The sequence below is a fragment of the Nematostella vectensis genome, chromosome 11 (genome assembly GCF_932526225.1).
Source record: "Nematostella vectensis chromosome 11, jaNemVect1.1, whole genome shotgun sequence".
Classification (NCBI taxonomy): domain Eukaryota; kingdom Metazoa; phylum Cnidaria; class Anthozoa; order Actiniaria; family Edwardsiidae; genus Nematostella; species Nematostella vectensis.
In genome coordinates, this window is record NC_064044.1 from 13,120,616 (window position 1) to 13,148,069 (window position 27,454).

At 40.3% G+C, this 27,454-nt stretch overlaps 1 protein-coding gene across 4 annotated transcripts; it reads left to right on the forward strand.

The window, feature by feature from the left end:
• Positions 1–6,058: 6,058 nt before the first annotated feature.
• On the forward strand, positions 6,059–26,269 carry LOC5517547 (tripartite motif-containing protein 45). Of its 4 annotated transcripts, none has more exons than XM_048734304.1 (6): positions 6,059–6,448; positions 7,856–7,928; positions 10,785–10,971; positions 11,960–12,352; positions 13,300–13,684; positions 23,528–26,269. In XM_048734304.1, exons 3-6 carry the CDS (start codon positions 10,786–10,788, stop codon positions 24,409–24,411), a joined length of 1,848 nt encoding a protein of 615 aa, XP_048590261.1. In that variant the 5' UTR covers positions 6,059–6,448; positions 7,856–7,928; position 10,785; the 3' UTR covers positions 24,412–26,269. The 4 variants fall into 4 exon arrangements, with proteins under 4 accessions (XP_048590261.1, XP_048590259.1, XP_048590262.1 ...); XM_048734302.1 differs by having other exon boundaries at positions 11,960–12,334; positions 13,282–13,684; XM_048734303.1 differs by lacking the exons at positions 6,059–6,448; positions 7,856–7,928; positions 10,785–10,971; positions 11,960–12,352; positions 13,300–13,684 and adding exons at positions 18,539–18,658; positions 21,570–21,756 and having other exon boundaries at positions 22,750–26,269.
• Positions 26,270–27,454: the final 1,185 nt, after the last annotated feature.

Here is a 27,454-nt window from a genome sequence, read left to right on the forward strand (position 1 = left end):
AAAAAGATTCCGTGGCCACGGAAAAAAATCCCGTGGACACGGAAAGAAATTCCGTTTAATACCCGTTTGTTTTTGGCGTTTACACGAAAAACCTAAGTGTGCGTTTCCCCATGGACGGTCACAAATGTCAGAGAATTGATGCCGGGTCCGGTTTCTACATGGGGAGAAACCTGGAAGGGTTGTCAGAGGGTTCTGTTGAGATTCTTTCTGTCTTTGCGGACGAATAAGTTGTGTTTTAACTTTTGAATCATGTCATAAAAAATGCTCAATATCTTCAGTGTTTGGAATCTGTTTCTAGAATTGTAATGGTGATTATAATTCTCTTTTAACTTCACATGTTATAAGTTAGGCTAGCAGAGGACTAAGTGGTCCAAGAATTTGCCGTCGAGAGTGTGACAGTGTGACGCACGCTAACGTGGTCAGCATCACAACGTTTCAAGAAAGTTAGCCAATCAGCATGCGAGAATCACACTTTGATTGACATGAACTTCAGAACTAGGAGGATTCTGCACTGAGGCATTTATTTTCCTTGCTGGTGGAGTCCATGTAAATCATAGCACGTTTCTCGCATCCCTATTGGTTTCACAAAACTGCCAAGGTGGTCACGGTAGCGCGCGTCGTATCAGATAGTACGTTTCTTACATCCTTATTGACTGACTTCACAAAACTGCCCTCTGTGATAGTGGTACATAGTGGATAGTGGAAGGGGGAATGTGTATTGCAGACTGTGTGGTGTAAGGTAAACACGGCTATCTTTCGTGGCAGGTATTAGAATTTACGGTTCTCTTGTGATTGGGGCTATTTTCGCATCTGAGATGTTAAGGAGAAAAAATGTACTATGACTTGTAATGTGTTGAGTGGTGACAAAAAACACAGTGGCAAGATCTAGTATTCTTTTTTTTTTCTATTCCAGCCTCTTTTCTCAGGTAAGGAAAATTATTCCAGGTACTTTAAGCCTCCAGTTTCAGAAATGGAAAGCTAGGGAGATTTTACAACACACTTCAAGCCACTTATCAAGGTGCAAAGTAAGTAAAATTCCTCAGACCAGTTGAGGTAAAATGTTTCAAGTTTATTATCAGAAAAAACATGGTAAGTTAACATCATATCAGCTCAGATCTTTGCCAATTTGTCAACATGCATGGTAAGTTTAATTTTTCATGCCAATTTTGGTAATGTGTAGGTGAGTCGTGGAAGTCCCAATGACAGTCAAAGTTAGTTGTGTCGATACATTTGTTACACATTAGCTAGTGATTTAGATCCGAGAACGACAACGAACACAAAGACGAAATTCTGGTGATTTTTAGAACCTGTTAGTGGACATTTTACTACACACTTTCGAGAGAAAAACTATTGTCTACAAACTCGATGTCTATAGCATTTTAGCAGTTTGCATTTTCGTGAGGACAATAGCAAAAACATATACAAGTCCTTGTGTGGCTAAACTTAGTCTTCGTTCCCGGTTCTAAAGTTCTCTGAAACGAGAGTTCACCAAAGTTTTCACTCGTTGATTATCTCTGTTTTGTAAGAAATGCAGTTAATCCTGATAACGGAAACATTGGTTTTGAGGATTCCAAAATGTAATAAAGACTCTTTTAAAATTGATGGTTGCGTTACTACTGTGTTTTCATCCTCTGACTCCCTTTGTTCTGAGAGTTCTCGCGTGATATCTGTTGCCCCATCCCTCTCCTTACTCACACTGAACCACAGAAAGAGATCGGCGCGATATCGAACATTATCACTGATATTGAGATTAGGATATTATCATTTGTTTTCCTCTAATTATATGCTATTAGATAGTGGTTAGACCCCTTTCCTTTCCTCATCCCTCGATATTGTGATATTATCGGAGATTATCTTATTATAATCTACTGTACTAGATGTCTATTTAGATACCCTTCTTCCCTCTGCTCTACCCCTCGATATTGTGATATCATCGGAGATTATCTTATTAGAATCTACTAGATGTCTATTTAGATCCTCTCCTTCCATCTGCTCTACCCCTCGATATTGTGATATTATCGGAGATTATCTTATTATCATCTACTAGATGTCTATTTAGATCCTCTCCTTCTATCTGCTCTACCCCTCGATATTGTGATATTATCCGAGATTATCTTATTAGAATCTACTAGATGTCTATTTACATCCTCTCCTTTCATCTGCTCTACCCCTCGATATTGTGATATGATCGGAGATTATCTTATTAGAATCTACTAGATGTCTATTTAGATTCTCTCCTTCCATCTGCTCTACCCCTCGATATTGTGATATTATCAGATATTATCTTATTAGAATCTACTAGATGTCTATTTAGATCCTCTCCTTTCATCTGCTCTACCCCTCGATATTGTGATATTATCAGAGATTATTTTATTAGAATCTACTAGATGTCTATTTAGATCCTCTCCTTTCATCTGCTCTACCCCTCGATATTGTGATATTATCTAAGATTATCTTATTAGAATCTACTAGATGTCTATTTAGATCCTCTCCTTTCATCTGCTTTACCCCTCGATATTGTGATATTATCTGATATTATCTTATTAGAATCTACTAAATGTCTATTTAGATCCTCTCCTTTCATCTGCTCTACCCCTCGATATTGTGATATTATCAGAGATTATCTTATTAGAATCTACTAGATGTCTATTTAGATCCTCTCCTTTCATCTGCTCTACTCCTCGATATTGTGATATTATCTGAGATTATCTTTATTAGAATCTACTAGATGTCTATTTAGATCCTCTCCTTTCATCTGCTCTACCCCTCGATATTGTGATATTATCAGAGATTATCTTATTAGAATCTACTAGATGTCTATTTAGATCCTCTCCTTCCATCTGCTTTACCCCTTGATATTGTGATATTATCGGAGATTATCTTATTAGAATCTACTAGATGTCTATTTAGATCCTCTCCTTCCATCTGCTCTACCCCTCGATATTGTGATATTATCTGAGATTATCTTATTAGAATCTACTAGATGTCTATTTAGATCCTCTCCTTTCACCTGCTTTACCCCTCGATATTGTGATATTATCTAAGATTATCTTATTAGAATCTACTAGATGTCTATTTAGATTCTCTCCTTTCATCTGCTTTACCCCTCGATATTGTGATATTATCTGATATTATCTTATTAGAATCTACTAGATGTCTATTTAGATCCTCTCCTTTCATCTGCTCTACTCCTCGATATTGTGATATTATCTGAGATTATCTTATTAGCATCTACTAGATGTCTATTTAGATCCTCTCCTTTCATCTGCTCTACTCCTCGATATTGTGATATTATCTGAGATTATCTTTATTAGAATCTACTAGATGTCTATTTAGATCCTCTCCTTTCATCTGCTCTACCCCTCGATATTGTGATATTATCAGAGATTATCTTATTAGAATCTACTAGATGTCTATTTAGATCCTCTCCTTCCATCTGCTTTACCCCTTGATATTGTGATATTATCGGAGATTATCTTATTAGAATCTACTAGATGTCTATTTAGATCCTCTCCTTCCATCTGCTCTACCCCTCGATATTGTGATATTATCTAAGATTATCTTATTAGAATCTACTAGATGTCTATTTAGATCCTCTCCTTCCATCTGCTCTACCCCTCGATATTGTGATATTATCAGAGATTATCTTATTAGAATCTACTAAATGTCTATTTAGATCCTCTCCTTTCATCTGCTCTACCCCTCGATATTGTGATATTATCAGAGATTATCTTATTAGAATCTACTAGATGTCTATTTAGATCCTCTCCTTTCATCTGCTCTACTCCTCGATATTGTGATATTATCTGAGATTATCTTTATTAGAATCTACTAGATGTCTATTTAGATCCTCTCCTTTCATCTGCTCTACCCCTCGATATTGTGATATTATCAGAGATTATCTTATTAGAATCTACTAGATGTCTATTTAGATCCTCTCCTTCCATCTGCTTTACCCCTTGATATTGTGATATTATCGGAGATTATCTTATTAGAATCTACTAGATGTCTATTTAGATCCTCTCCTTCCATCTGCTCTACCCCTCGATATTGTGATATTATCTGAGATTATCTTATTAGAATCTACTAGATGTCTATTTAGATCCTCTCCTTTCATCTGCTTTACCCCTCGATATTGTGATATTATCTAAGATTATCTTATTAGAATCTACTAGATGTCTATTTAGATTCTCTCCTTTCATCTGCTTTACCCCTCGATATTGTGATATTATCTGATATTATCTTATTGGAATCTACTAGATGTCTATTTAGATCCTCTCCTTTCATCTGCTCTACTCCTCGATATTGTGATATTATCTGAGATTATCTTATTAGAATCTACTAGATGTCTATTTAGATCCTCTCCTTTCATCTGCTCTACTCCTCGATATTGTGATATTATCTGAGATTATCTTTATTAGAATCTACTAGATGTCTATTTAGATCCTCTCCTTTCATCTGCTCTACCCCTCGATATTGTGATATTATCAGAGATTATCTTATTAGAATCTACTAGATGTCTATTTAGATCCTCTCCTTCCATCTGCTTTACCCCTTGATATTGTGATATTATCTGAGATTATCTTATTAGAATCTACTAGATGTCTATTTAGATCCTCTTCTTTCTTCTGCTGGACCCCTCGATATTGTGATATTATCTGAGATTATCTTATTAGAATCTACTAGATGTCTATTTAGATCCTCTCCTTCCATCTGCTCTACCCCTCGATATTGTGATATTATCTGAGATTATCTTATTAGAATCTACTAGATGTCTATTTAGATCCTCTCCTTCCATCTGCTCTACCCCTCGATATTGTGATATTATCTGAGATTATCTTATTAGAATCTACTAGATGTCTATTTAGATTCTCTTCTTTCTTCTGTGGTCTACTCCTCGATATTGTGATATTATCTGAGATTATCTTATTAGAATCTACTAGATATCTATAGAGACTCCTTCGTCCTCTCTGCTGGATGTCAGCTTTGTTATAATATCGACTAAATATCTGATACTAGAACCCTGTGAAAAAATATCTGATTTATATCCGATTTTAGATGAGTGATAAATATCGTATAAATATCAAAGTGCCAGGAAAGTTCGATATCGCGCCTTTATGCACAGAAATGTCTTTAGCCTTGTCCTTGCCGTTGTGATCGTATCATCGTGTTTCCTGTGGTATGTAAGATACATGCGCTACAATCACAAGAACCCCCCCCCCCCCTCCTTTCCCAGAACGCGAAAAAGTGCCGTTATTTAATGAACCTCTTATATGTACTAATATGTTACCAGTGACTGCAGACCCACTCCATTTCCGTGCATTCAATAACACACAGTCCTCTCATTGAAGGCTTCTGGAACCCATGACATTTCTGCCGCTATCACTGATAACAAAGCATGTTACTTCGATAGCCATGTAGAAATTCGGTATGACATAACAGGGTGCTCCGGCTAGGGGCTAACCGAGGGATTATTTTGCACATCATTTTTGCTGAAAATTACAATGTTTTCTAGTTGTTTTCAGCCTTCCATCCGATTTCACCCACACCTCCCCCCCCCCTCATTCTAGAAGCTCGTGTAGTATGAATCGAGACTTCTTTGCTAATAAAATATTGAACAAAAATGTTAGACCTCTAATGTCAGAGCTGTAGCGGGCCTCGAAATGATGGGAGGGGGGCACGGTACAGAAACATTCAGATTTTTTTTTTGAGGGGTGGGGACACTTGTCCCCAGTGCCTCACACCCTGCTGCGGCCCTGGATGTCACCGCATAGACAGTGCTGAAAAACGCAAGACTAGTTCCAGCACCGCGCGGTTAAACAAGCCTTTTTGTTTTGAAATGGCTGGGTTTTACCGGCGAACTGTCACATTTTGGCGAATGCTAAGAAAATTAGATCAAACCTAAGGCTAAAATTTTCTTTATGACTCCCTCATTATCAAACAAATCTGTCATCTTTTGTACAGTATGGTTTAAATGCTGTACAGTAAGTCAAAACAGCGACCGAAGTCAGCCTTTCGTACCTTTACTCGAACGATTCAATACTGAGATTTTGTTTGTTTTCGCCAGAACACGCGCATGCGCATACGTTATTCAGCACTGTCCACCGCATACAATATACACAAGATTATTGCTCGAGCGAGCGAGAGCAGCACTTCTTTCGGTCATCGTGTCGATTTGAGTTTGCTGTGGAACAAGCCGCCGCCATCTTGGAAACGAAATCTCTCGTCCCCTCCCCCGATGCGCAATTAGTAGTCTATGCGCTGACTTTCCAGCTTCGATTTGGACGGACTCTGTCTGTCAGTGGAAACCAAGATTTGGGCTACGTTTGGCAGTCGGCGATACAAAGCGGCCATGATTTCACGCACTTGCCCTGTGTTTACAATAATGTTGAAAGCTCCTTCTTCGATTTATACCGCGAATATGATGGCGATATCAAGTAATTATTTGGTAAGTATGACGACTTATGATCCGATGATAAAGCTATTTGTTTTTGTTCTATTTCTCTTATAAAACAAACAGAGGAACCATGAAACAAAGGGTTAAGTGATCAGCCAAGACAGTATGCAAAGAAAAGGGGTCTTGCATAAATCTGGCTTAAGAAAAATGTGCGAATGCATATGTGGGGGAGCCCACACAAATCTAAAAGAAAATAGATTGAACCCCTGGCAACTGAATGACCAACCAATCTATGAGCTCGAGCACTCACACTTCTCCACGAGAATTTCTAGTATTAAATTATGATTCGAAACTTAACATTCACACAAAACGGCGCTCCTGTACAAAGAACGTCACACAGCAAAGACCTAATTTCGTTTAAAAAATGGGTGGCACGACCACTCGCCTTAACCAGATATAGATAATTTTTAGAGCATTTTAGATAATTTTACCTACAGAGATCACCACCGTGGACTTCACGCAGTCGTCGCTGTGTCGACGTTTCATTTCGTGGAGAAATGTGAAACGACCTACACAACGGCGATTGCTTGGAGTCTAAGGCCATTCACAAACGTCGTATTTATTGTAAATTCATGCAAATAAAGATGGAACAATGTTCCTGGTTTATTTCTATTAATTTGCACTGAAAACGGCTCATGGATAATACGTTTACACTAAGCGCCCCCTTAGCCTAAGATCGCCGAAGACATTGAACTTAGGTTAAGTTCAAGCGTCGTATTTTTCATGAGCCGTATCCAATGCAAATGAAGTTATGAAACAATCGACTTGATTCATTTGCACTCATTTACATAGCATACGGCTCATGGACAAACCGACTTTTGAACCTGGCCTAAATAGTGGCCTTTGTTCTGCATAGCAAAATGTTCAGTTTTATCCGTATATGAACAGCATGTATGGTAACTCCGCGCCTGACATAGGGACGTTACCAGAGTCCGTGGCAGACATGGAGGACCACACCCACCAATTCAATATTCAAGGGAGCGGAGGGTGGGGCCAAAAGTACACATGACCTATACGGACGCTCATAACAAGTAACTAAGCGCCTTACGAATTAATGTCTGTTGACACAATGACCAGTGTACACTCGACTTCCCCGCACAGGGAGCTACCTCTACCGTTTGAATAAATGTAAGTTTTTAGTTATATGTTGTGGCCATCCTCGGAGACCCAGGGCGTCGCGGAGATCGGGCACACAGGGAGCGCGCGAGAATCACTCGTCTTTCTTTCTCGCCCTTTTTGCGCGCGCCCCGTGTGCCCAATCTCCGCGACGCCCTGGGTCTCCGAGGATGTGCTGTGGCTGCCTCCGAAACTTCATTACCCCGTCATGGTATCCCTGTTTCCTTTACAAGTAACGCCTGTTGGGTTTTGCATTCAAAATATATCTATTTTTGGTAACAGTTTCTCCGAAACCGCTAGAACGACAACAAGATACTGTCTTCAAGGATAATTGCTCTCAAGTTTTGATTTGCAGGTATTTCTTAACTTTCTTACTCCCCCTATTTGCCATTTTTATAAGCGTATGTTAGAACAGTTGGAATGCATCTAAATGTTTATCTAGATTACTCGCAACTTAAGGTCTCGTGTGAGAATGCGAAGGAATAGTCCAAATTCCTTTCCGCTGTAAGAAAGTCTAGAGTAAATCTTTGGTCAGTATAAGTTCTTTATATATCTAGCACATGACTAAAGTCGTCCTCGGTCGAAATATCTATCGTATTATCTATCGACAGTTAAGGACCTTCTGGAAATAGGCGTCATTAACGAAATAAATAATTTTCAGTCGCTTTGATTGAAGTCTGCTTTAGTAGCCTAGTGACACTATAAAGAGCGGATGGTAAGCAGACTTAAGTGATTAAGGATTTCATCCCATTTTGTCCTTCATTTTCGCTAGTAAGTAAGTGATATTAGTTAGAAATTCAAAGTTGAAGCACGTACTGATTATTCTATTAAATCTTCTTCAAAGATTTACAAGAATTCATCACTAAGCTTATTTAAAAGAAGTATAAGTCATGTATAAAGAGTTATATCAATATGATTTTGTTTAAATCTGTGACAGAGTGGAATATATCGGTTCGGCGGATGGCTCTAAAGTTTACGGAGACAAACAAATTTACAGCTTCACGACGCGAGCGCTGGGACAGAACTAAATTTATTCCAAAACATGCAAAATCACACACGTGTAGACACTTTACAAATAAGGTCATGACATCTATATAAGGAAATTAAACAAAGGCTACCCAAAATAAGAAAAATAAAAACACGCACACTCATTACAACATACACACGCACAAGATAAGACACACTGTCACATCCGCCCTCGCGGAACTTTGCTACGCCCTCGAGCAAATTAAAATAATCTATGTCATGTCCAGGCAACCAGTTCCTTTCGTATACCACAGTCTTGAACTTCTTGGTATAAACAGAGTCTTGAACAATACAGTTAACAGTTCAGGTGCTATTCCCCGGGAAATTAACCGACGCAGGAGAACAGGATCTCGTGAGAGTAAAGAACAAGTACTCGCATTAACATAGTGCTTCACCACACTTAAACGCCATAATGCTTTAGGACTTGTAATCGGCTAAGTAAGCCTTTCCAGTAGCTCCTTGCAACCATTCCTATTCGCACATCAACCGTCGTACTTTTCAGTCTCTTGTGTACATTAGGAATGTCTTGGAGGTGTGAACCAGTCCAAAACTACCAAATTAACAAAGAGAGCCTTCATCCAGCCATCGGAACAATCCAGCTCTAGTGAACAATAGCAAACTAAAACCTCCGTCCAGAGTTAATCATACACAGTACTTTAACTACAACGCAAATGTTCCATTTCTCAATCCCTTGTCGGCCCGTAACAGCAGCATATTCAAGTGCGACGCTTCCCACCGTCAAACGGGACCGGGGAACATGCTGGCACACACCCGAGACGACACAAAAACCACGTCCTGTCTTTACGTTCGGTAAACGCATATTTTTTCGCTCTTCTCTCCGCGCGAACAGTCGTCTCCCACTGAATGATCATTAACACAGTTCTCGTAAATACACAAACAGTACAATAAATGTCCCTTTTTCTTGCTTGACGACCAACTTTCGATCCTGTATAGAGCGGCAGATTACAGTGTACTCGTAGCACAAGCTCGCGGAACAAACCCAAAATGACTTTGGGCTTTGAAGCAACTTCACTCCTGCCTGCTTTTCCTTCCCTGGCCGTGATCTTCGAATAGGGTCGACACTCCATCAACTGTGTCTTTGTCGCCCTGTGGAGCTTTCCTGCTTTTCTGCAAACTGCTGAGACGCCCTTTCATTCACGCCCGACGCCATCTTGTCCACTCACTCACTCACGATCTTCTAACTTCCATTCAACCTCAAGCCCCATTACTCCTTTGACCTGCATTTCCTCACACGTAAACAAAGCCATCCTGCCGACAACGCCAAATGTGACGGAGTGGAATAGGTCGGTTCGGCGGATGGCTCGCAAGTTTACGTAGACAAACAAATTTACAGGTTCACCACGCGAGCGCTGGGACAGAACTAAATTTATTCCAAAACTTGCAGAAATCACACACGTGTAGACACTTTCCAAATAAGGTCATGACATCTATATAAGGAAATTAAACAAAGTCTACCTAAAATAAGAGAAATAAAAACACGAACACTTTTTAAAACATACACACGCACAAGAGATAAAGTCAAGTCCAGTTCACACTGTCACAAATCAAACGCGCAAAAAATGACCTATTTGTTTTATACAACAATTAACCATTGACTGCTATTTTAAGCTGAATTTACAAAAAAAACTAAAAACAGATACCTTTACCTAGTCAGCTGTATCCAAGTTCCAACAGTGCCTTGCGGTACCATCTCTAATCCCTAATCACGGTGCTAATGTGAGCACAAGTTGATGTTTTCTTGTACTTTTCATCAAAAATGCAGCTATGAGCATGTTGGGAGAGTGCTCAAGGACATCATAAAGTCTATTTGGGCATATTGGTGGATTCATAGGGATTTCTTCTTGCTTGGCTTTGGATGAGAAAATTATTTACTAATGAATCACCACAGCTCCTGGGTCTGTTTGACCTGGAATTGATTTGTTTTGCTTTGGGGTGAAAAAACATCTCTGACTTTGGGGAGAGGAGTGGTGACTGGCCCTCCCCCTGTGATTTTTTTCACGGATCTCCCAGAATGCTCTGCAATCTGTAATGGCAGCAACGTGGTTTTAGATAATATCAACATGTTTGTTTGTCTCCTTCGCAACCCCAATCAGTTTGAGTCACACAGCACTCCCAGAGCGCTGTACAAACTATATGTTTGTTGATTCTATGTCTTCTGTTATAGTATGGCTGATTCTGAGACGAAGCCTAAAGATGTCAGTGATGTCACATGCTCTCTTTGCCTGGAGCAGTACCAAGACCCGCGAGTGCTAGCCTGTCTGCACACTTATTGCCGACACTGTCTGGAAAGTCTGGTAGAGCACAGCCAGGAACGCACAGTGTCTTGCCCCCAGTGCCGGGAAAAAATAGTGGTACGCAGTTGATGACTTTCTATCACAAAAACAATATTTCAGTACCCCCCCCCTCCCCAATAAAAAAAAAAGCGAGCAGCAAGCAACTAAAAAACACTTGAAGTGTGTCAGCCACACCTTTGTTATTGTTTTCATTTAATACTGGAAGGCACATAATGTGTTAAAATCTCGAAATAACCATCAAAAAACAAAGCTTAATATACTTAATTACCAAATTCAATGAATATATCGCATTGGCTTCCCCAAATCAGCCGATGGGATTGGATTTTTTTCCCACTTTGTTAGGATGACAAAATGGCGGCTGACATAGGCTGTTTAAAACTAAAAAAGCACATAATTCCAATTTAACTAAAGAATCTTAGGTATTGAGGTGAATTATTGCTTTAATTTAACTTGCATAAAAAATAATTTGATTTTCAAAGTGAGTGAATCTAGCGGAATCTGATAAAGCATAAGTGTATTTAATTAAAAAATTACGAAAATCGCGCCGAAAATGAGTCTTAGTATAACTTAGTATTTCTGTTTAGCCAAAACAACCTCGGCGCGGCATCTTAATGTCATGCGAACATTTCAACTTCTTAATCGCCTTTTGAGTTCCGCTATTTTAACAAGCTTTTGCTTTTTGATTGGTCCAGGCGCGTACACAGGGGGGTGCGCAGGGTGCGCGCGCATCCCCCTTGGCGGCCAAAACGTGGGTAATTTCATATTAAGGAATCTTCAATTCTACTGTGGGCCAAAACGTGGGTCATTTCTTATAAGGAATCTTCTAATTTTATGATTTTCCATATGATAACTAAGACTACGCACCCACCCCCCTCTATCCCCCCCCAGAGACCACGAGATCACGTCTTTTTTATCCGAGAAAAAAGAAATTAAAAATCCAAGACCAAGAACTCCATCCTTTCATCTCAAAATCATTTTCCATCACGAAATTGATGGAAGTCCCTGTCGCTCTACCTTGTCCAAATACATGTGTGTTTTTTTACAGATTAGTGTGGAAGAGGTAAAAGATCTAAAAGTAGACTTCATGCTGAATGATATGATTGAAAAGATGTCGCTGGATCAGGAAAATAAAGTCGACATCTCTATCACTTGTGAAACCTGCCAAAGTGATGTTGCTACTGGGAGATGTGATGATTGCTGTGAGTTTATGTGTGAGTTCTGTATCACATCTCACAGACGATTACTGCGCACAAATCAGCACAAGATAATAGGTCTGAAAGAGGCCACATCGAAAGGCAAGTCAAGCTGCAAGTCACACTATTGCCCAAGGCACAAAGGAGAGAGGCTCACTTTGTTGTGTGACACTTGTGACGAACTGATTTGCCAAGATTGTGCAATCACTACCCACCAATATCACAAGATCAACTTCACTAGCAACATTATAGATCGAGAGAAAGACGAAATTAAAGCGAAAGTGGAAGAAGTAAAATCCAAGCAAACCGATTCATCCCAACTACATGATAAAGTCGTAAATGAAAAAGCTCGAATAGAAGCACAGAAAAATTCGTTGACGTCTGAAATTGACGACTTTATAAACGCACAGATCAGTACTTTGGAAAAGGTGCGTTCAAATCTAAAAGATGAGTTTATCTCTGATTATGAGAAGAGAAATAAGCAGCTTGATTGTCACGAAGATTTTCTCTCTATTTTCATCGCAAACTGCAATAGCTGTGTGAAGTTCGCAGAGCGTGTATGTCAGGCGGGTCCAGGAAACGAAGTTGAGGTGTTATCGTTGAAGAGGGAGATCATGCCGCGACTATCACATCTTGCAGGTACCACCATGCAAGATGTGCTGTTTGAAAAAGTCATCGTCACCTTTAATGTAGACGAGGTTTTCTGGAAATCTGTGACCGAGAAAGTTTCTTTCGAAAGAGTGACCGTTGACCCCAAGCAGTGCGTCGTTACCATGGGAACAGGTGCAGAGCCAGGGATCATGTATTCCACGATTCCAAACCAGCGCATACATTTTTCCGTTGCAGTTAACGACAGTAAGAAGCAACGTTATGATGCGCCAGTGAGTGTCAAAGCTTATGTTCAAGAGGGATATATTATTGGGTTCACGTCTTCTGATTCAGCTGGGCCAGTGATCCCTTTGAATGTTGTAATACAGTTTTATGACGATGGCTATGGCTATGAATTTACGTACACGCCACCTGATGCCGATTATTATAAATTGTCTGTTACAGTAAACGGTGAACATGTCAGAGGGAGCCCATTTTGTTGGTGGGTGCGACCATAGGTTGCTTTGGTCAAAATTAAGAAGACTGTCAAAAACTAGAAGGGCGCACTACCCACCAATATCACAAGATCAACTTCACTAGCAACATTATAGATCGAGAGAAAGACGAAATTAAGGCGAAAGTGGAAGAAGTAAAATCCAAGCAAACCGATTCATCCCAACTACATGATAAAGTCGTAAATGAAAAAGCTCGAATAGAAGCACAGAAAAATTCGTTGACGTCTGAAATTGACGACTTTATAAACGCACAGATCAGTGCTTTGGAAAAGGTGCGTTCAAATCTAAAAGATGAGGTTATCTCTGATTATGAGAAGAGAAATAAGCAGCTTGATTGTTACGAAGATTTTCTCTCTATTTTCATCGCAAACTGCAATAGCTGTGTGAAGTTCGCAGAGCGTGTATGTCAGGCGGGTCCAGGAAACGAAGTTGAGGTGTTATCGTTGAAGAGGGAGATCATGCCGCGACTATCACATCTTGCCACCATGCAAGATGTGCTGTTTGAAAAAGTCATCGTTAACTTTAATGTAGACGAGGATTTCTGGAAATCTGTGACCGAGAAAGCTTCTTTCGAAAGAGTGACCGTTGACCCCCAGCAGTGCGTCGTTACCATGGGAACAGGTGCAGAGCCAGGGATCATTTATTCCACGTTTGCAAAGCAGCGCATACATTTTTCCGTTGCAGTTAACGACAGTAAGAAGCAACGTTATGATGCGCCAGTGAGTGTCGAAGCTTATGTTCAAAAGGGATATATTGATTGGTTCACGTCTTCTGATTCTCCTGGGCCAGTGATCCCTTTGAATGTTGTAATACAGTTTTATGACGATGGCTATGGCTATGAATTTACGTACACGCCACCTGATGAAGGATGTTATCAATTGTCTGTTACAGTAAACGGTGAACATGTCAAAGAGAGCCCATTTTCTTGGTGGGTGCGACCAAAGGTTGCTTTGGTCAAAGTTAAGAAGACTGTCAAAAACTAGAAGGGCGCAGCACGTCGCTGTGAGAGTCCAATTTCTCAAAGCAAGTTTGGAACTTGAGCTCGGAGTAAAACATAAATCAAATAAGGGTGAGCAGATCTGGGGTTGTAAGTCTCATAGTGCCGTGACATTTGATCAGAATAACGTCTGGCATTATAAGAAAAGTTGGGGTGGCGTGTTTGGGATGTATCTCAGCAGTGATGGGCAGGGAACAAGAATGATCATCTGTGATGAAGGAACAGACGAGAGGAATATATTCAAGGGAATCCTCTGGCCTGTTTATTTACATACCCGCGGCAAATGGTCTCCACAGTTCGAGAAAGAAGAAAAACAAAGAAATTCTGAACTATGAACTGTGTTTTACATGATTTGTGCGTCTAGCCGTTCCAGGTTTTGAATTTTCCGAATTTTCTGCTAGAAATGCTAAAGCAACACTAGAAATGCACCACTGTTTAGATATTAAAGTTAAATCTAGAAAGAAGAAATAAGCTAAAAACACGGAAAAAATTTAAGAGATGAAATATAGAAAATGATAGAGAACGATTTGATGCTGTATTGTTGTTACCACTATCCCCAGGATCAAGGTAGGGATCATTCTCATGTATTTGTTGGGATCGAGATTCCAAATATTGTGATCGGGACGATTTTCTGATCTGGTAACTTTTCTTGCACCTAAGAAATAGATTTCACAATGCCCAGAACTTTTTTCTTTTTCCAAAAGTCAGACCAAAGTTAGTTCGAGCATCTGATTTCTCTGTCGGAACATTTAGTTGATTTTTGCGTTTTTTTTGTGTGAAGTGCTGTCTTTCTAACTCATAAGCCTGGCTCATTTGAAAACAAAGAAGTCATGCAAGCCTTATCTAGTTCTCCTAATGAAAATATACACATGAAAAACCCTAAACGCTCGATAAAGGGGAAGCCAATGTTACAGGACGAATTGACAAATTGATTAGGTTAGAGCTAATTGTCGTTTAGTATTTCATGTTTCTTCTATGAGAACCGGAACTTCTTTAGTTTTGGTTCTTTTAAGTATAATTTGATAGTTGATGATTTCCTTAGTCTAGTTTGTTGCACGCCCGTGCAGGCCCGTACCCAGGGGGGTGCAGGGGTTGCAAACGCACCCCCCCCCCCCTCCCATAGCGGCCAAAGGTCCATATTCGGTTCTCAATAGACGTGTTATTATTTGTAGACAAAACTATAAAGCATCAGCTAGATCACTCTAGTATGAGCCAAATCCGACAATAAACGTCCGGTGGAGATACTGCAAACGCGTGGTCCTCCCCCGGAAGTGTTAGGCTCATTTTTCAGGATTTCGCACCCCCACCCCCACCCCCAAGAAAAATCCTGGGTACGGGCCTGCCGTGGACCCTCTTCTTCGATAGATGGCCTTTTAGCGCCTAAATCAAGGGAATGTTCAGTTTAACATACATGGCGGAATCGTGGTCTCTTCTTGTCGTTTCAGACATTTTACTTGAGCAGTTTAATCTCACATGTTATGTTCACCTCTGTACATGCGCAGTTTATTTTTAAAAGTTGCTTAATCATTAATATTATTTTAGAGTCACCTTGACTTCTTATTTTGTAAATACGCTTTGACAAGAGACCAATCCTGTGATTTCCCACGCCCTTGATATTTAATGATTGTGTAGTTCCATAAAATATCCATCCCCCCCCCCTTGAGGGGATTGGGAATTCCGGGGTGTGGGCGTTAAAACGCCCAGGAATTTCCAGATGGGAGGGGGGGTAAAATGTCCTTTTTCCTTAACAGTTACTGGAGGGGGGTATGCATATTTTCTGGAACTACACATTGGTTCAAACGTATCCAATTCTCCCCGTTCCCTGGGGTCTTTTGAATTGGTTTTCTTTCATGTGAGACGACCACATGGATTGCTGTCTGGTCCTAGCGTATAAATATAGCAAGCCTAGATTTGTAATTTATGTGCGCTGGCATTCAGGCAATTACAATTAAAACCAGTTGAAATACCAGCTTGGCCTCGTCTGATCCCGGCTACATGAGAAATACAAATATACCTTTTTCTCCAGATACAAAAAATTTCATTTTCTTTTTTCATTTTATTTCTTTTTTTCTTTTCTTCCTCTCTTCATTTTTCCATTTCTTTCTTTTTTGAATTCCTTTCTTTTTCTTTTTTCATTTCGTTTTACATGTATGATACATGTAACCCCAGATGTATACCAATATGGGACCTAAATTTAGGGTATTTATGGACACCCTAAAGTAGTTGGAGAGCTAAGCGGGTTTCTCCGCTTATCTGGTTTTTCGATTCTTTTTAAGGTTCTGGGAGTATGTTTTGAAATGTGAGTTCGGGGGTAGCCAGATAGAGTAACTATGCACAAAACACACACACAAGCACACACATACATAAGCATATCACGCGTATGAAAACGAAACAAACTTGGATTGGACACACTTGCAAAGAGAAGAGCAATCTCTCGCCTCGCTCTTATGTTTAAAGAAAGTCAACGGCCTCGTTAGTTATTCTTACAGCGAGAGAATCAAGACAAACGAAATGTCACACCTTTAATCAAAAACACCGTAAAGCAGAAGCTCATAGACTCCTACCATAGAACTATAAGTCAGTGGAACTCCCTTCTTGAAATTGTATTGTATAAACCGTCAGCAGTTCGAGGAGACCTGGGCAGCACTGCTTGGAGTTCTCAGCTCGCCTCCTCCTTTCTACCAGGTAGCGTCACACCCGAGGTGTGTCCATATTTTCATCATTTATCGTGGTCATAAGATTTCTTTGCTTTGTGCAAACAAGCATTTAAACGCAGTGCAAGATAATAATTTTGGCATTTTGCGATTTGTACCTTGATGTACCTTACCAAGCAACAGTGCAATGGTAGTGTGCTACACCAAGTGTAGACACAGGCGGCCCAAGTTCATTATAAGTACAATCCATCTACTGTTTCGATAAGGGTTCGTATAGGCGTCATCGATAAACTTGTTAAATTGCTTAAAATCACTTCAGAGTTCCAGAAAACAGTATAAAATAAAAGTATGTCTTACCTGAACTTGTGCTGTTTTTATTTCTCGATTTGGAAGAAGTTGGAACGAAGTGACTCCCTCTTTGTACCACGTGGTTTAGCGAGTTTATCGATGAAGATTATCCGAACCAATATAAACACTGTAAAACTACTGCATATCCCCATCAAAACAGTAGATAGATTATACTTATAATAAACTTGGGCCTTCTGTGGTGAAGAGGTAACACAGACGAAGAACAGGAATACAATTGAACAATGAGGGTAATCTAGCCAATCATGTTAGGCCTTACGAGCGGACTTCTACATTTCTCAAGTAAACGCTTTTCGACTGGCCAATATATTGACCCATCATTCTTTGCAATGTCCACATTCTTTGCAGTGTCCACACCACCAACGCCGCCGCCACTTGAGTGAAATTTACGTGGTTATTCGTATTTGCAAAACTCGTGTTTCACGAGTAAAAAGGGGTGGCCTGACCACTCGCCTTAAAACCAGATATAGATTATTTTTAGAGCATTTTAGATAATTTCATGCAAATAAAAATTAAAATAAATAAATAAATTCATGCAAATAAAGATGGAACAATGTTCCTGGTTTATTTCTATTAATTTGCACTGAAAACGGCTCATGGATAATACGTTTACACTAAGCGCCCCCTTAGCCTAAGATCGCCGACGACATTGAACTTAGGTTAAGTTCAAGTGTCGTATTATTCATCAGCCGTATTCAATGCAAATAGAGATATGAAACAATCGACTTGATTCATTTGCACGCATTTACATTGCATACGGCTCAAAGACAATACGACGTTTGAAGCCTAAATAGGGGCCTTAGTTCTGCTTAGCAAAATGTTCAGTTTTATCCGTATATGAACAACATGTATGGTAACTCCGCGCCTGACATAGGGACGTTACCAGGGTCCGTGGCAGACATGGAGGACCACACCCACCAATTCAATATTCAAGGGAGAGAAGGGTGGGGGCCAAAAGTACACATGACCTATACGGACGCTCATAACAAGTAACTAAGCTCCTTACGAATAAATGTCTGTTGGCACAATGACCAGTGTACACTCGATTCCCCGAACAGGGAGCTACCTCTACCGTTTGAATAAATGTCAATTTTTTAGTTATATGTTGTGGCCATCCTCGGAGACCCAGGGCGTCGCGGAGATCGGGCACACAGGGAGCGCGCGAGAATCACTCGTCTTTCTTTCTTGCGCTTTTTGCGTGCGCCCCGTGTGTGCCCAATCTCCGCGACGCCCTGGGTCTCCGAGGATGTGCTGTGGCTGCCTCCGAAACTGGATTACCCCGTCATGGTATCCCTGTTTTCTTTACCAGTAACGCCTGTTGGGTTTTGCATTCAAAGTATATCTATTTTTGGTAACAGTTTCTCCGAAACCGCTAGAACGACAACAAGAGACTGCCTACAAGGATAATTGCTCTCAAGTTTTGATTTGCAGGTATTTCTTAACTTTCTTACACCCTATTTGCCATTTTCATAAGCGTATGTTAGAACTGTTGGAATGCATCTAAATGTTTATCTAGATTCCTCGCAACTTAAGGTCTCGTGTGAGAATGCGAAGGAATAGTCCAAATTCCTTTCCGCTGTAAGAAAGTCTAGAGTAAATCTTTGGTCAGTATAAGTTCTTTATATATCTAGCACATGACTAAAGTCGTCCCCGGTCGAAATATCTATCGTATTATCTATCGGCAGTTAAGGACCTTCCGGAAATAGGCGTCATTAACGAAATAAATAATTTTCAGTCCCTTTGATTGAAGTCTGCTTTAGTAGCCTAGTGACACTATAAAGAGAGGATGCTAAGCAGACTAGTGATTAAGGATTTCATCCCATTTTGTCCTTCATTTTCGCTAGTAAGTAAGTGATATTAGTTAGAAATTCAAAGTTGAAGCACGTACTGATTATTCTATTAAATCTGCTTCAAAGATTTACAAAAATTCATCAGTAAGCTTATTTAAAAGAAGTATAAGTTATGTATGAAGAGTTATATCAATATGATTTTGTTTAAATCTGTGACAGGGTGGAATAGATCGGTTCGGCGGATGGCTCTAAAGTTTACGGAGACAAACAAATTTACAACTTCACGTCGCGAGCGCTGGGGCAGAACTAAATTTATTCCAAAACATGCAAAATCACACACGCGTAGACACTTTACAAATAAGGTCATGACATCTATATAAGGAAATTAAACAAAGGCTACCCAAAATAAGAAAAATAAAAACACGCACACTCATTACAACATACACACGCACAAGATAAGACACACTGTCACATCCGCCCTCGCTTTACTTTGCTACGCCCTCGAGCAAATTAAAATTAAATTAAATGTCATGTCCAGGCAACCAGTTCCTTTCGTATACCACAGTCTTGAACTTCTTGGTATAAACAGAGTCTTGAACAATACAGTTCACAGTTCAGGTGCTATTCCCCGGGAAATCAACCGACGCAGGAGAACAGGATCTCGTGAGAGTAAAGAACAAGTACTCGCATTAACATAGTGCTTCGCCACACTTAAACGCCATAATGCTTTGAGGACTTGTAATCGGCTAAGTAAGCCTTTCCAGTAGCTCCTTGCAACCATTCCCATACGCACATCAACCGTCGTACTTTTCAGTCTCTTGTGTACATTAGGAATGTCTTGGAGGTGTGAACCAGTCCAAAACTACCAAATTAACAAAGAGAGCCTTCATCCAGCCATCGGAACAATCCAGCTCTAGTGAACAATAGCAAACTAAAACCTCCGTCCAGAGTTAATCATACACAGTACTTTAACTACAACGCAAATGTTCCATTTCTCAATCCCTTGTCGATCCGTAGCAGCAGCATATTCAAGTGCGACGCTTCCCACCGTCAAACGGGACCGGAGAACATGCTGGCACACACCCGCGACGACACAAAAACACGTCCTGTCTTTACGTTCGGTAAACGCATATTTCTTCGCTCTTCTCTCCGCGCGAACAGTCGTCTCCCACTGAATGATCATTACCACTGTTTGTGTATTTACAAGTCCAAAGTCATTCACGCCATTCACGCCCGACCTGCATTTAATTCTCGTAAATACACAAACAGTACAATAAATGTCCCTTTTTCTTGCTTGACGACCAACTTTCGATCCTGTATAGAGCGGCAGATTACAGTGTACTCGTAGCACAAGCTCGCGGAACAAACCCAAAATGACTTTGGACTTTGAAGCAACTTCACTCCTGCCTGCTTTTCCTTCCCTGGCCGTGATCTTCGAATAGGGTCGACACTCCATCAACTGTGTCTTTTTTGCCCTGTGGAGCTGCCCTGCTTTTCTGCAAACTGCTGAGACGCCCTTTCATTCACGCCCGACGCCATCTTGTCCACTCACTCACTCACGATCTTCTAACTTCCATTCAACATTGAGCCCCATTACTCCTTTGACCTGCATTTCCTCACACGTAAACAAAGCCATCCTGCCGACAACGCCAAATGTGACGGAGTGGAATAGGTCGGTTCGGCGGATGACTCGCAAGTTTACGTAGACAAACAAATTTACAGGTTCACCACGCGAGCGCTGGGACAGAACTAAATTTATTCCAAAACATGCAGAAATCACACACGTGTAGACATTTTCCAAATAAGGTCATGACATCTATATAAGGAAATTAAATAAAGTCTACCCAAAATAAGAGAAAAAAAAACACGAACACTTTTTAAAACATACACACGCACAAGAGATAAAGTCAAGTCCAGTTCACACTGTCACAAATCAAACGCACAAAAAATGACCTATTTGTTTAATACAACAATTAACCATTGACTGCTATTTTAAGCTGAATTTACAAAAAAACTAAAAACAGATACCTATACCTAGTCAGCTGTATCCAAGTTCTAACAGTGCCTTGTGGTACCATCTCTAATCCCTAATCACGGTGCTAATGTGAGCACAAATTGATGTTTTCTTGTACTTTTCATAAAAAATGCAGCTATGAGCATGTTGGGAGAGTGCTCAAGGACATCATTAAGTCTATTTGGGCATATTGGTGGATTCATTGGGATTTCTTCTTGCTTGGCTTTGGATGAGAACATTACTTTCTAATGAATCACCACAGCTCCTGGTTCTGTTTGACCTGGAATTGATTTGTTTTGCTTTGGGGTGAAAAAACATGTCTGACTTTGGGGAGAGGAGTGTTGACTGGCCCTCCCCCTGTGATTTTTTTCACGGATCTCCCAGAATGCTCTGCAATCTGTAATGGCAGCAACGTGGTTTTAGATAATATCAACATGTTTGTTAGTCTCCTTCGCAACCCCAATCAGTTTGAGTCACACAGCATTCCCAGAGCGCTGTACAAACTATATGTTTGTTGATTCCATGTCTTCTGTTATAGTATGGCTGATTCTGAGACGAAGCCTAAAAATGTCAGTGATGTCACATGCTCTCTTTGCCTGGAGCAGTACCAAGACCCGCGAGTGCTAGCCTGTCTGCACACTTATTGCCGACACTGTCTGGAAAGTCTGGTAGAGCACAGCCAGGAACGCACAGTGTCTTGCCCCCAGTGCCGGGAAAAAATAGTGGTACGCAGTTGATGACTTTCTATCACAAAAACATTATTTCAGTACCCACCCGAAAAAAAAAAACTTAAGCGAGCAGCAAGCAACTAAAAAACACTTGAAGTGTGTCGGCCACACCTTTGCTATTGTTTTCATTTAATACTGGAAGGCACATAATGTGTTAAAATCTCGAAATAACCATCAAAAAACAAAGCTTAATATACTTAATTACCAAATTCAATGAATATATCGCATTGGCTTCCCCAAATCAGCCGATGGGATTGGATGTTTTTCCCACTTTGTTAGGATGACAAAATGGCGGCTGACATAGGCTGTTTAAAACTAAAAAAGCACATAATTCCAATTTAACTAAAGAATCTTAGGTATTGAGGTGAATTATTGCTTTAATTTAACTTGCATAAAAAATAATTTGATTTTCAAAGTGAGTGAATCTAGCGGAATATGATAAAGCATAAGTGTATTTAATTAAAAAATTACGAAAATCGCGCCGAAAATGAGTCTTAGTATAACTTAGTATTTCTGTTTAGCCAAAACAACCTCGGCGCGCCATCTTAATGTCATGCGAACATTTCAACTTTTTAATCGCCTTTTGAGTTCCGCTATTTTAACAAGCTTTTGCTTTTTGATTGGTCCAGGCGCGTACACAGGGGGGTGCGCAGGGTGCGCGCGCATCCCCCTTGGCGGCCAAAACGTGGGTAATTTCTTATTAAGGAATCTTTAATTCTACTGTGGGCCAAAACGTGGGTCATTTCTTATAAGGAATCTTCTAATTTTATGATTTTCCATATGATAACTAAGACTACGCACCCACCCACCCTCTGCCCCCCCCCCCCCCCCGAGACCACGAGATCACGTCTTTTTTTATTCGAGAAAAAAGAAATTAAAAATCCAAGACCAAGAACTCCATCCTTTCATCTCAAAATCATTTTCCATCACGAAATTGATGGAAGTCCCTGTCGCTCTACCTTGTCCAAATACATGTGTGTTTTTTCACAGATTAGTGTGGAAGAGGTAAAAGATCTAAAAGTAGACTTCATGCTGAATGATATGATTGAAAAGATGTCGCTGGATCAGGAAAATAAAGCCGACATCTCTATCACTTGTGAAACCTGCCAAAGTGATGTTGCTACTGGGAGATGTGATGATTGCTGTGAGTTTATGTGTGAGTTCTGTATCACATCTCACAGACGATTACTGCGCACAAATCAGCACAAGATAATAAGTATGAAAGAGGCCACAGTGAAAGGCAAGTCAAGCTGCAAGTCACACTATTGCCCAAGGCACAGAGGAGAGAGGCTCACTCTGTTGTGTGACACTTGTGACGAACTGATTTGCAATCAATGTGCAATCACTACCCACCAATATCACACGATCAACTTCACTTGCAACATTATAGATCGAGAGAAAGACAAAATTAAGGCGAAATTGGAAGAAGTAAAATCCAAGCAAACCGATTTATCCCAACTACATGATAAAGTCGTAAATGAAAAAGCTCGAATAGAAGCACAGAAAAATTTGTTGACGTCTGAAATTGACGACTTTATAAACGCACAGATCAGTACTTTGGAAAAGATGCGTTCAAACCTAAAAGATGAGGTTATTTCTGATTATGAGAAGAAAAATAAGCAGCTTGATTGTAAAGAAGATTTTCTCTCTATTTTCATCGCAAACTGCAATAGCTGTGTGAAGTTCGCAGAGCGTGTATGTCAGGCGGGTCCAGGAAACGAAGTTGAGGTGTTATCGTTGAAGAGGGAGATCATGCCGCGACTATCACATCTTGCAGATACCACCATGCAAGATGTGCTGTTTGAAAAAGTCATCGTTACCTTTAATGTAGACGAGGATTTCTGGAAATCTGTAACCGAGAAAGCTTCTTTCGAAAGAGTGACCGTTGACCCCCAGCAGTGCGTCGTTACCATGGGAACAGGTGCAGAGCCAGGGATCATTTATTCCACGTTTGCAAAGCAGCGCATACATTTTTCAGTTGCAGTTAACGACAGTGAGAAGCAACGTTATGATGCGCCAGTGAGGGTCGAAGCTTATGTTCAAAAAGAAGATTTTGATTTGTTCACGTCTTCTGATTCTCCTGGGCCAGTGATCCCTTTGAATGTTGTAATGCAGTTTTATGACGATGGCTATGGCTATGAATTTACGTACACGCCACCTGATGAAGGATGTTATCAATTGTCTGTTACAGTAAACGGTGAACATGTCAGAGGGAGCCCATTCCAGTTGTCGGTGCGATCAAAATTTGATTTGGTCAAAATGTTTAAGGAGCCTGCCAACAAACCCTTAAAGTTAAAACTAAATGGGAGTCACGTCGCTTTGAGAGTCCAATTTCTCAAAGCAAGTTTGGAACTTGAGCTCGGAGTAAAACGTGAATCAAATAAGGGTGAGCAGATCTGGGGTTGTAAGTCTCATAGTGCCGTGACATTTGATCAGAATAACGACTGGCGTTATAAGAAAAGTTGGGGTGGCGTGTTTGGGATGTATCTCAGCAGGGATAATTGGCTGAAAGCAAGAATGATCATCTGTGATGAAGGAACAGACGAGAGGAATATATTCAAGGAAATCCTCTATCCTGTTTATTTACATACCCGCGGCAAATGGTCTCCACAGTTCGAGAAAGAAGAAGAACAAAGAAATTCTGAACTATGAACTGTGTTTTACATGATTTGTGCGTCTAGCCGTTCCAGGTTTTGAATTTTCCGAATTTTCTGCTAGAAATGCTAAAGCAACACTAGAAATGCACCACTGTTTAGATATTAAAGTTAAATCTAGAAAGAAGAAATAAGCTAAAAACACGGAAAAAATTTAAGAGATGAAATATAGAAAATGATAGAGAACGATTTGATGCTGTATTGTTGTTACCACTATCCCCAGGATCAAGGTAGGGATCATTCTCATGTATTTGTTGGGATCGAGATTCCAAATATTGTGATCGGGACGATTTTCTGATCTGGTAACTTTTCTTGCACCTAAGAAATAGATTTCACAATGTCCAGAACTTTTTTTCTTTTTCCAAAAGTCAGACCAAAGTTAGTTCGAGCATCATATTTCTCTGTCGGAACTTTTAGTTGATTTTTGCGTTTTTTTGTGTAAAGTGCTGTCTTTCTAACTCATAAGCCTGGCTCATTTGAAAACAAAGAAGTCATGCAAGCCTTATCGTGTTTTCATAATGAAAATATACACATGAATAACCCTAAACGCTCGATAAAGGGGAAGCCAATGTTACAGGACGACTTGACAAATTGATCAGGAAAGAGCTAATTGTCGTTTAGTATTTCATGTTTCTTCTACGAGAACCGGAACTTCTTAAGTTTTTGGTTCTTTTAAGGATAATTTGATAGTTGATGATTTCCTTAGTCTAGTTTGTTGCACGCCCGTGCAGGCCCGTACCCAGGGGGGTGCAGGGGTTGCAAACGCACCCCCCCCCCTCCCATAGCGGCCAAAGGTCCATATTCGGTTCTCAATAGACGTGTTATTATTTGTAGACAAAACTATAAAGCATAAGCTAGATCACTCTGGTACGAGCCAAATCCGACAATAAACGTCCGGTGGAGATACTGCAAAGGCGTGGTCCTCCCCCGGAAGTATTAGGCTCATTTTTCCGGATTTCGCACCCCCACCCCCACTCCCAAGAAAAATCCTGGGTACGGGCCTGCCGTGGACCCTCTTCTTCGATAGATGGCCTTTTAGCGCCTAAATCAAAAGGGTATGTTCAGTTTCACATACATGGCGGAATCGTGGTCTCTTCTTGTCGTTTCAGACATTTTACTTGAGCAGTTTAATCTCACATGTTATGATCACCTCTGTACATGCGCAGTTTATTTTTAAAAGTTGCTTAATCATTAATATTATTTTAGAGTCACCTTGACTTCTTATTTTGTAAATACGCTTTGACAAGAGACCAATCCTGTGATTTCCCACGCCCTTGATATTTTTCATGATTGTGTAGTTCCATAAAATATCCATCCCCTCCCCCTTGAGGGGATTGGGAATTCCGCGGTGTGGGCGTTAAAACGCCCAGGAATTTCCAGATGGGGGGGGGGGGTAGTATTTTAGAGTCACCTTGACTTCTTATTTTGTAAATACGCTTTGACAAGAGACCAATCCTGTGATTTCCCACGCCCTTGATATTTTTCATGATTGTGTAGTTCCATAAAATATCCATTCCCCCCACCCACCCCCCCCCCCCTCCTTGAGGGGATTGGGAATTCCGGGGTGTGGGCGTTAAAACGCCCAGGAATTTCCAGATGGGAGGGGGAGGGGGGTAAAATGTCCTTTTTCCTCAACAGTTACTGTAGTGGGGTATGAATATTTTCTGGAACTACACATTGGTTCAAACGTATCCAATTCTCCCCGTTCCCTGGGGTCTTTTGAATTGGTTTTCTTTCATGTGAGACGACCACATGGATTGCTGTCTGGTCCTAGCGTATAAATATAGAAAGCCTAGATTTGTAATTTATGTGCGCTGGCATTCAGGCAATTACAATTAAAACCAGTTGAAATACCAGCGTGGCCTCGTCTAATCCCGGCTACATGAGAAATACAAATATACCTTTTTCTCCAGATACAAAAATTTTCATTTTCCTTTTTTCATTTTATTTCCTTTTTTCTTTTCTTCCTCTCTTCATTTTTCCATTTCTTTCTTTTTTGAATTCCTTTCTTTTTCTTTTTTCATTTCTTTTTACATGTATGATACATGTTACCCCAGATGTATACCAATATGGGACCTAAATTTAGGGTATTTATGGACACCCTAAAGTAGTTGGAGAGCTAAGCGGGTTTCTCCGCTTATCTGGTTTTTCGATTCTTTTTAAGGTTCTGGGAGTATGTTTTGAAATGTGAGTTCGGGGGTAGCCAGATAGAGTAACTATTCACAAAACACACACAAAAGCACACACATACATAAGCATATCACGCGTATGAAAACGAAACAAACTTGGATTGGACACACTTGCAAAGAGAAGAGCAATCTCTCGCCTCGCTCTTATGTTTAAAGAAAGTCAACGGCCTCGTTAGTTATTCTTACAGCGAGAGAATCAAGACAAACGAAATGACACACCTTTAATCATAAACACCGTAAAGCAGAAGCTCATAGACTCCTACCATAGAACTATAAGTCAGTGGAACTCCCTTCTTGAAATTGTATTGTATAAACCGTCAGCAGTTCGAGGAGACCTGGGCAGCACTGCTTGAAGTTCTCAGCTCGCCTCCTCCAGATAGCGTCACACCCGAGGTGTGTCCATATTTTCATCATTTATCGTGGTCATAAGATTTCTTTGCTTTGTGCAAACAAGCATTTAAACGCAGTGCAAGATAATAATTTTGGCATTTTGTGATTTGTACCTTGATGTACCTTACCAAGCAACAGTGCAATGGTAGTGTGCTACACCAAGTGTAGACACAGGCGGCCCAAGTTTATTATAAGTACAATCCATCTACTGTTTTGATAGGGGTTCGTAGAAGCGTTATCGATAAACTCGTTAAATTGCTTAAAATCACTTCAGAGTTACAGAAAACAGTATAAAATAAAAGTATAAGTCTTACCTGAACTTGTGCTGTTTTTATTTCTCGATTTGGAAGAAGCTGGAACGAAGTGACTCCCTCTTTGTACCACGTGATTTAGCGAGTTTATCGATGACGCTTATACGAACCCATATAAACACCGTGAAACTGCTGCATATCCCCATCAAAA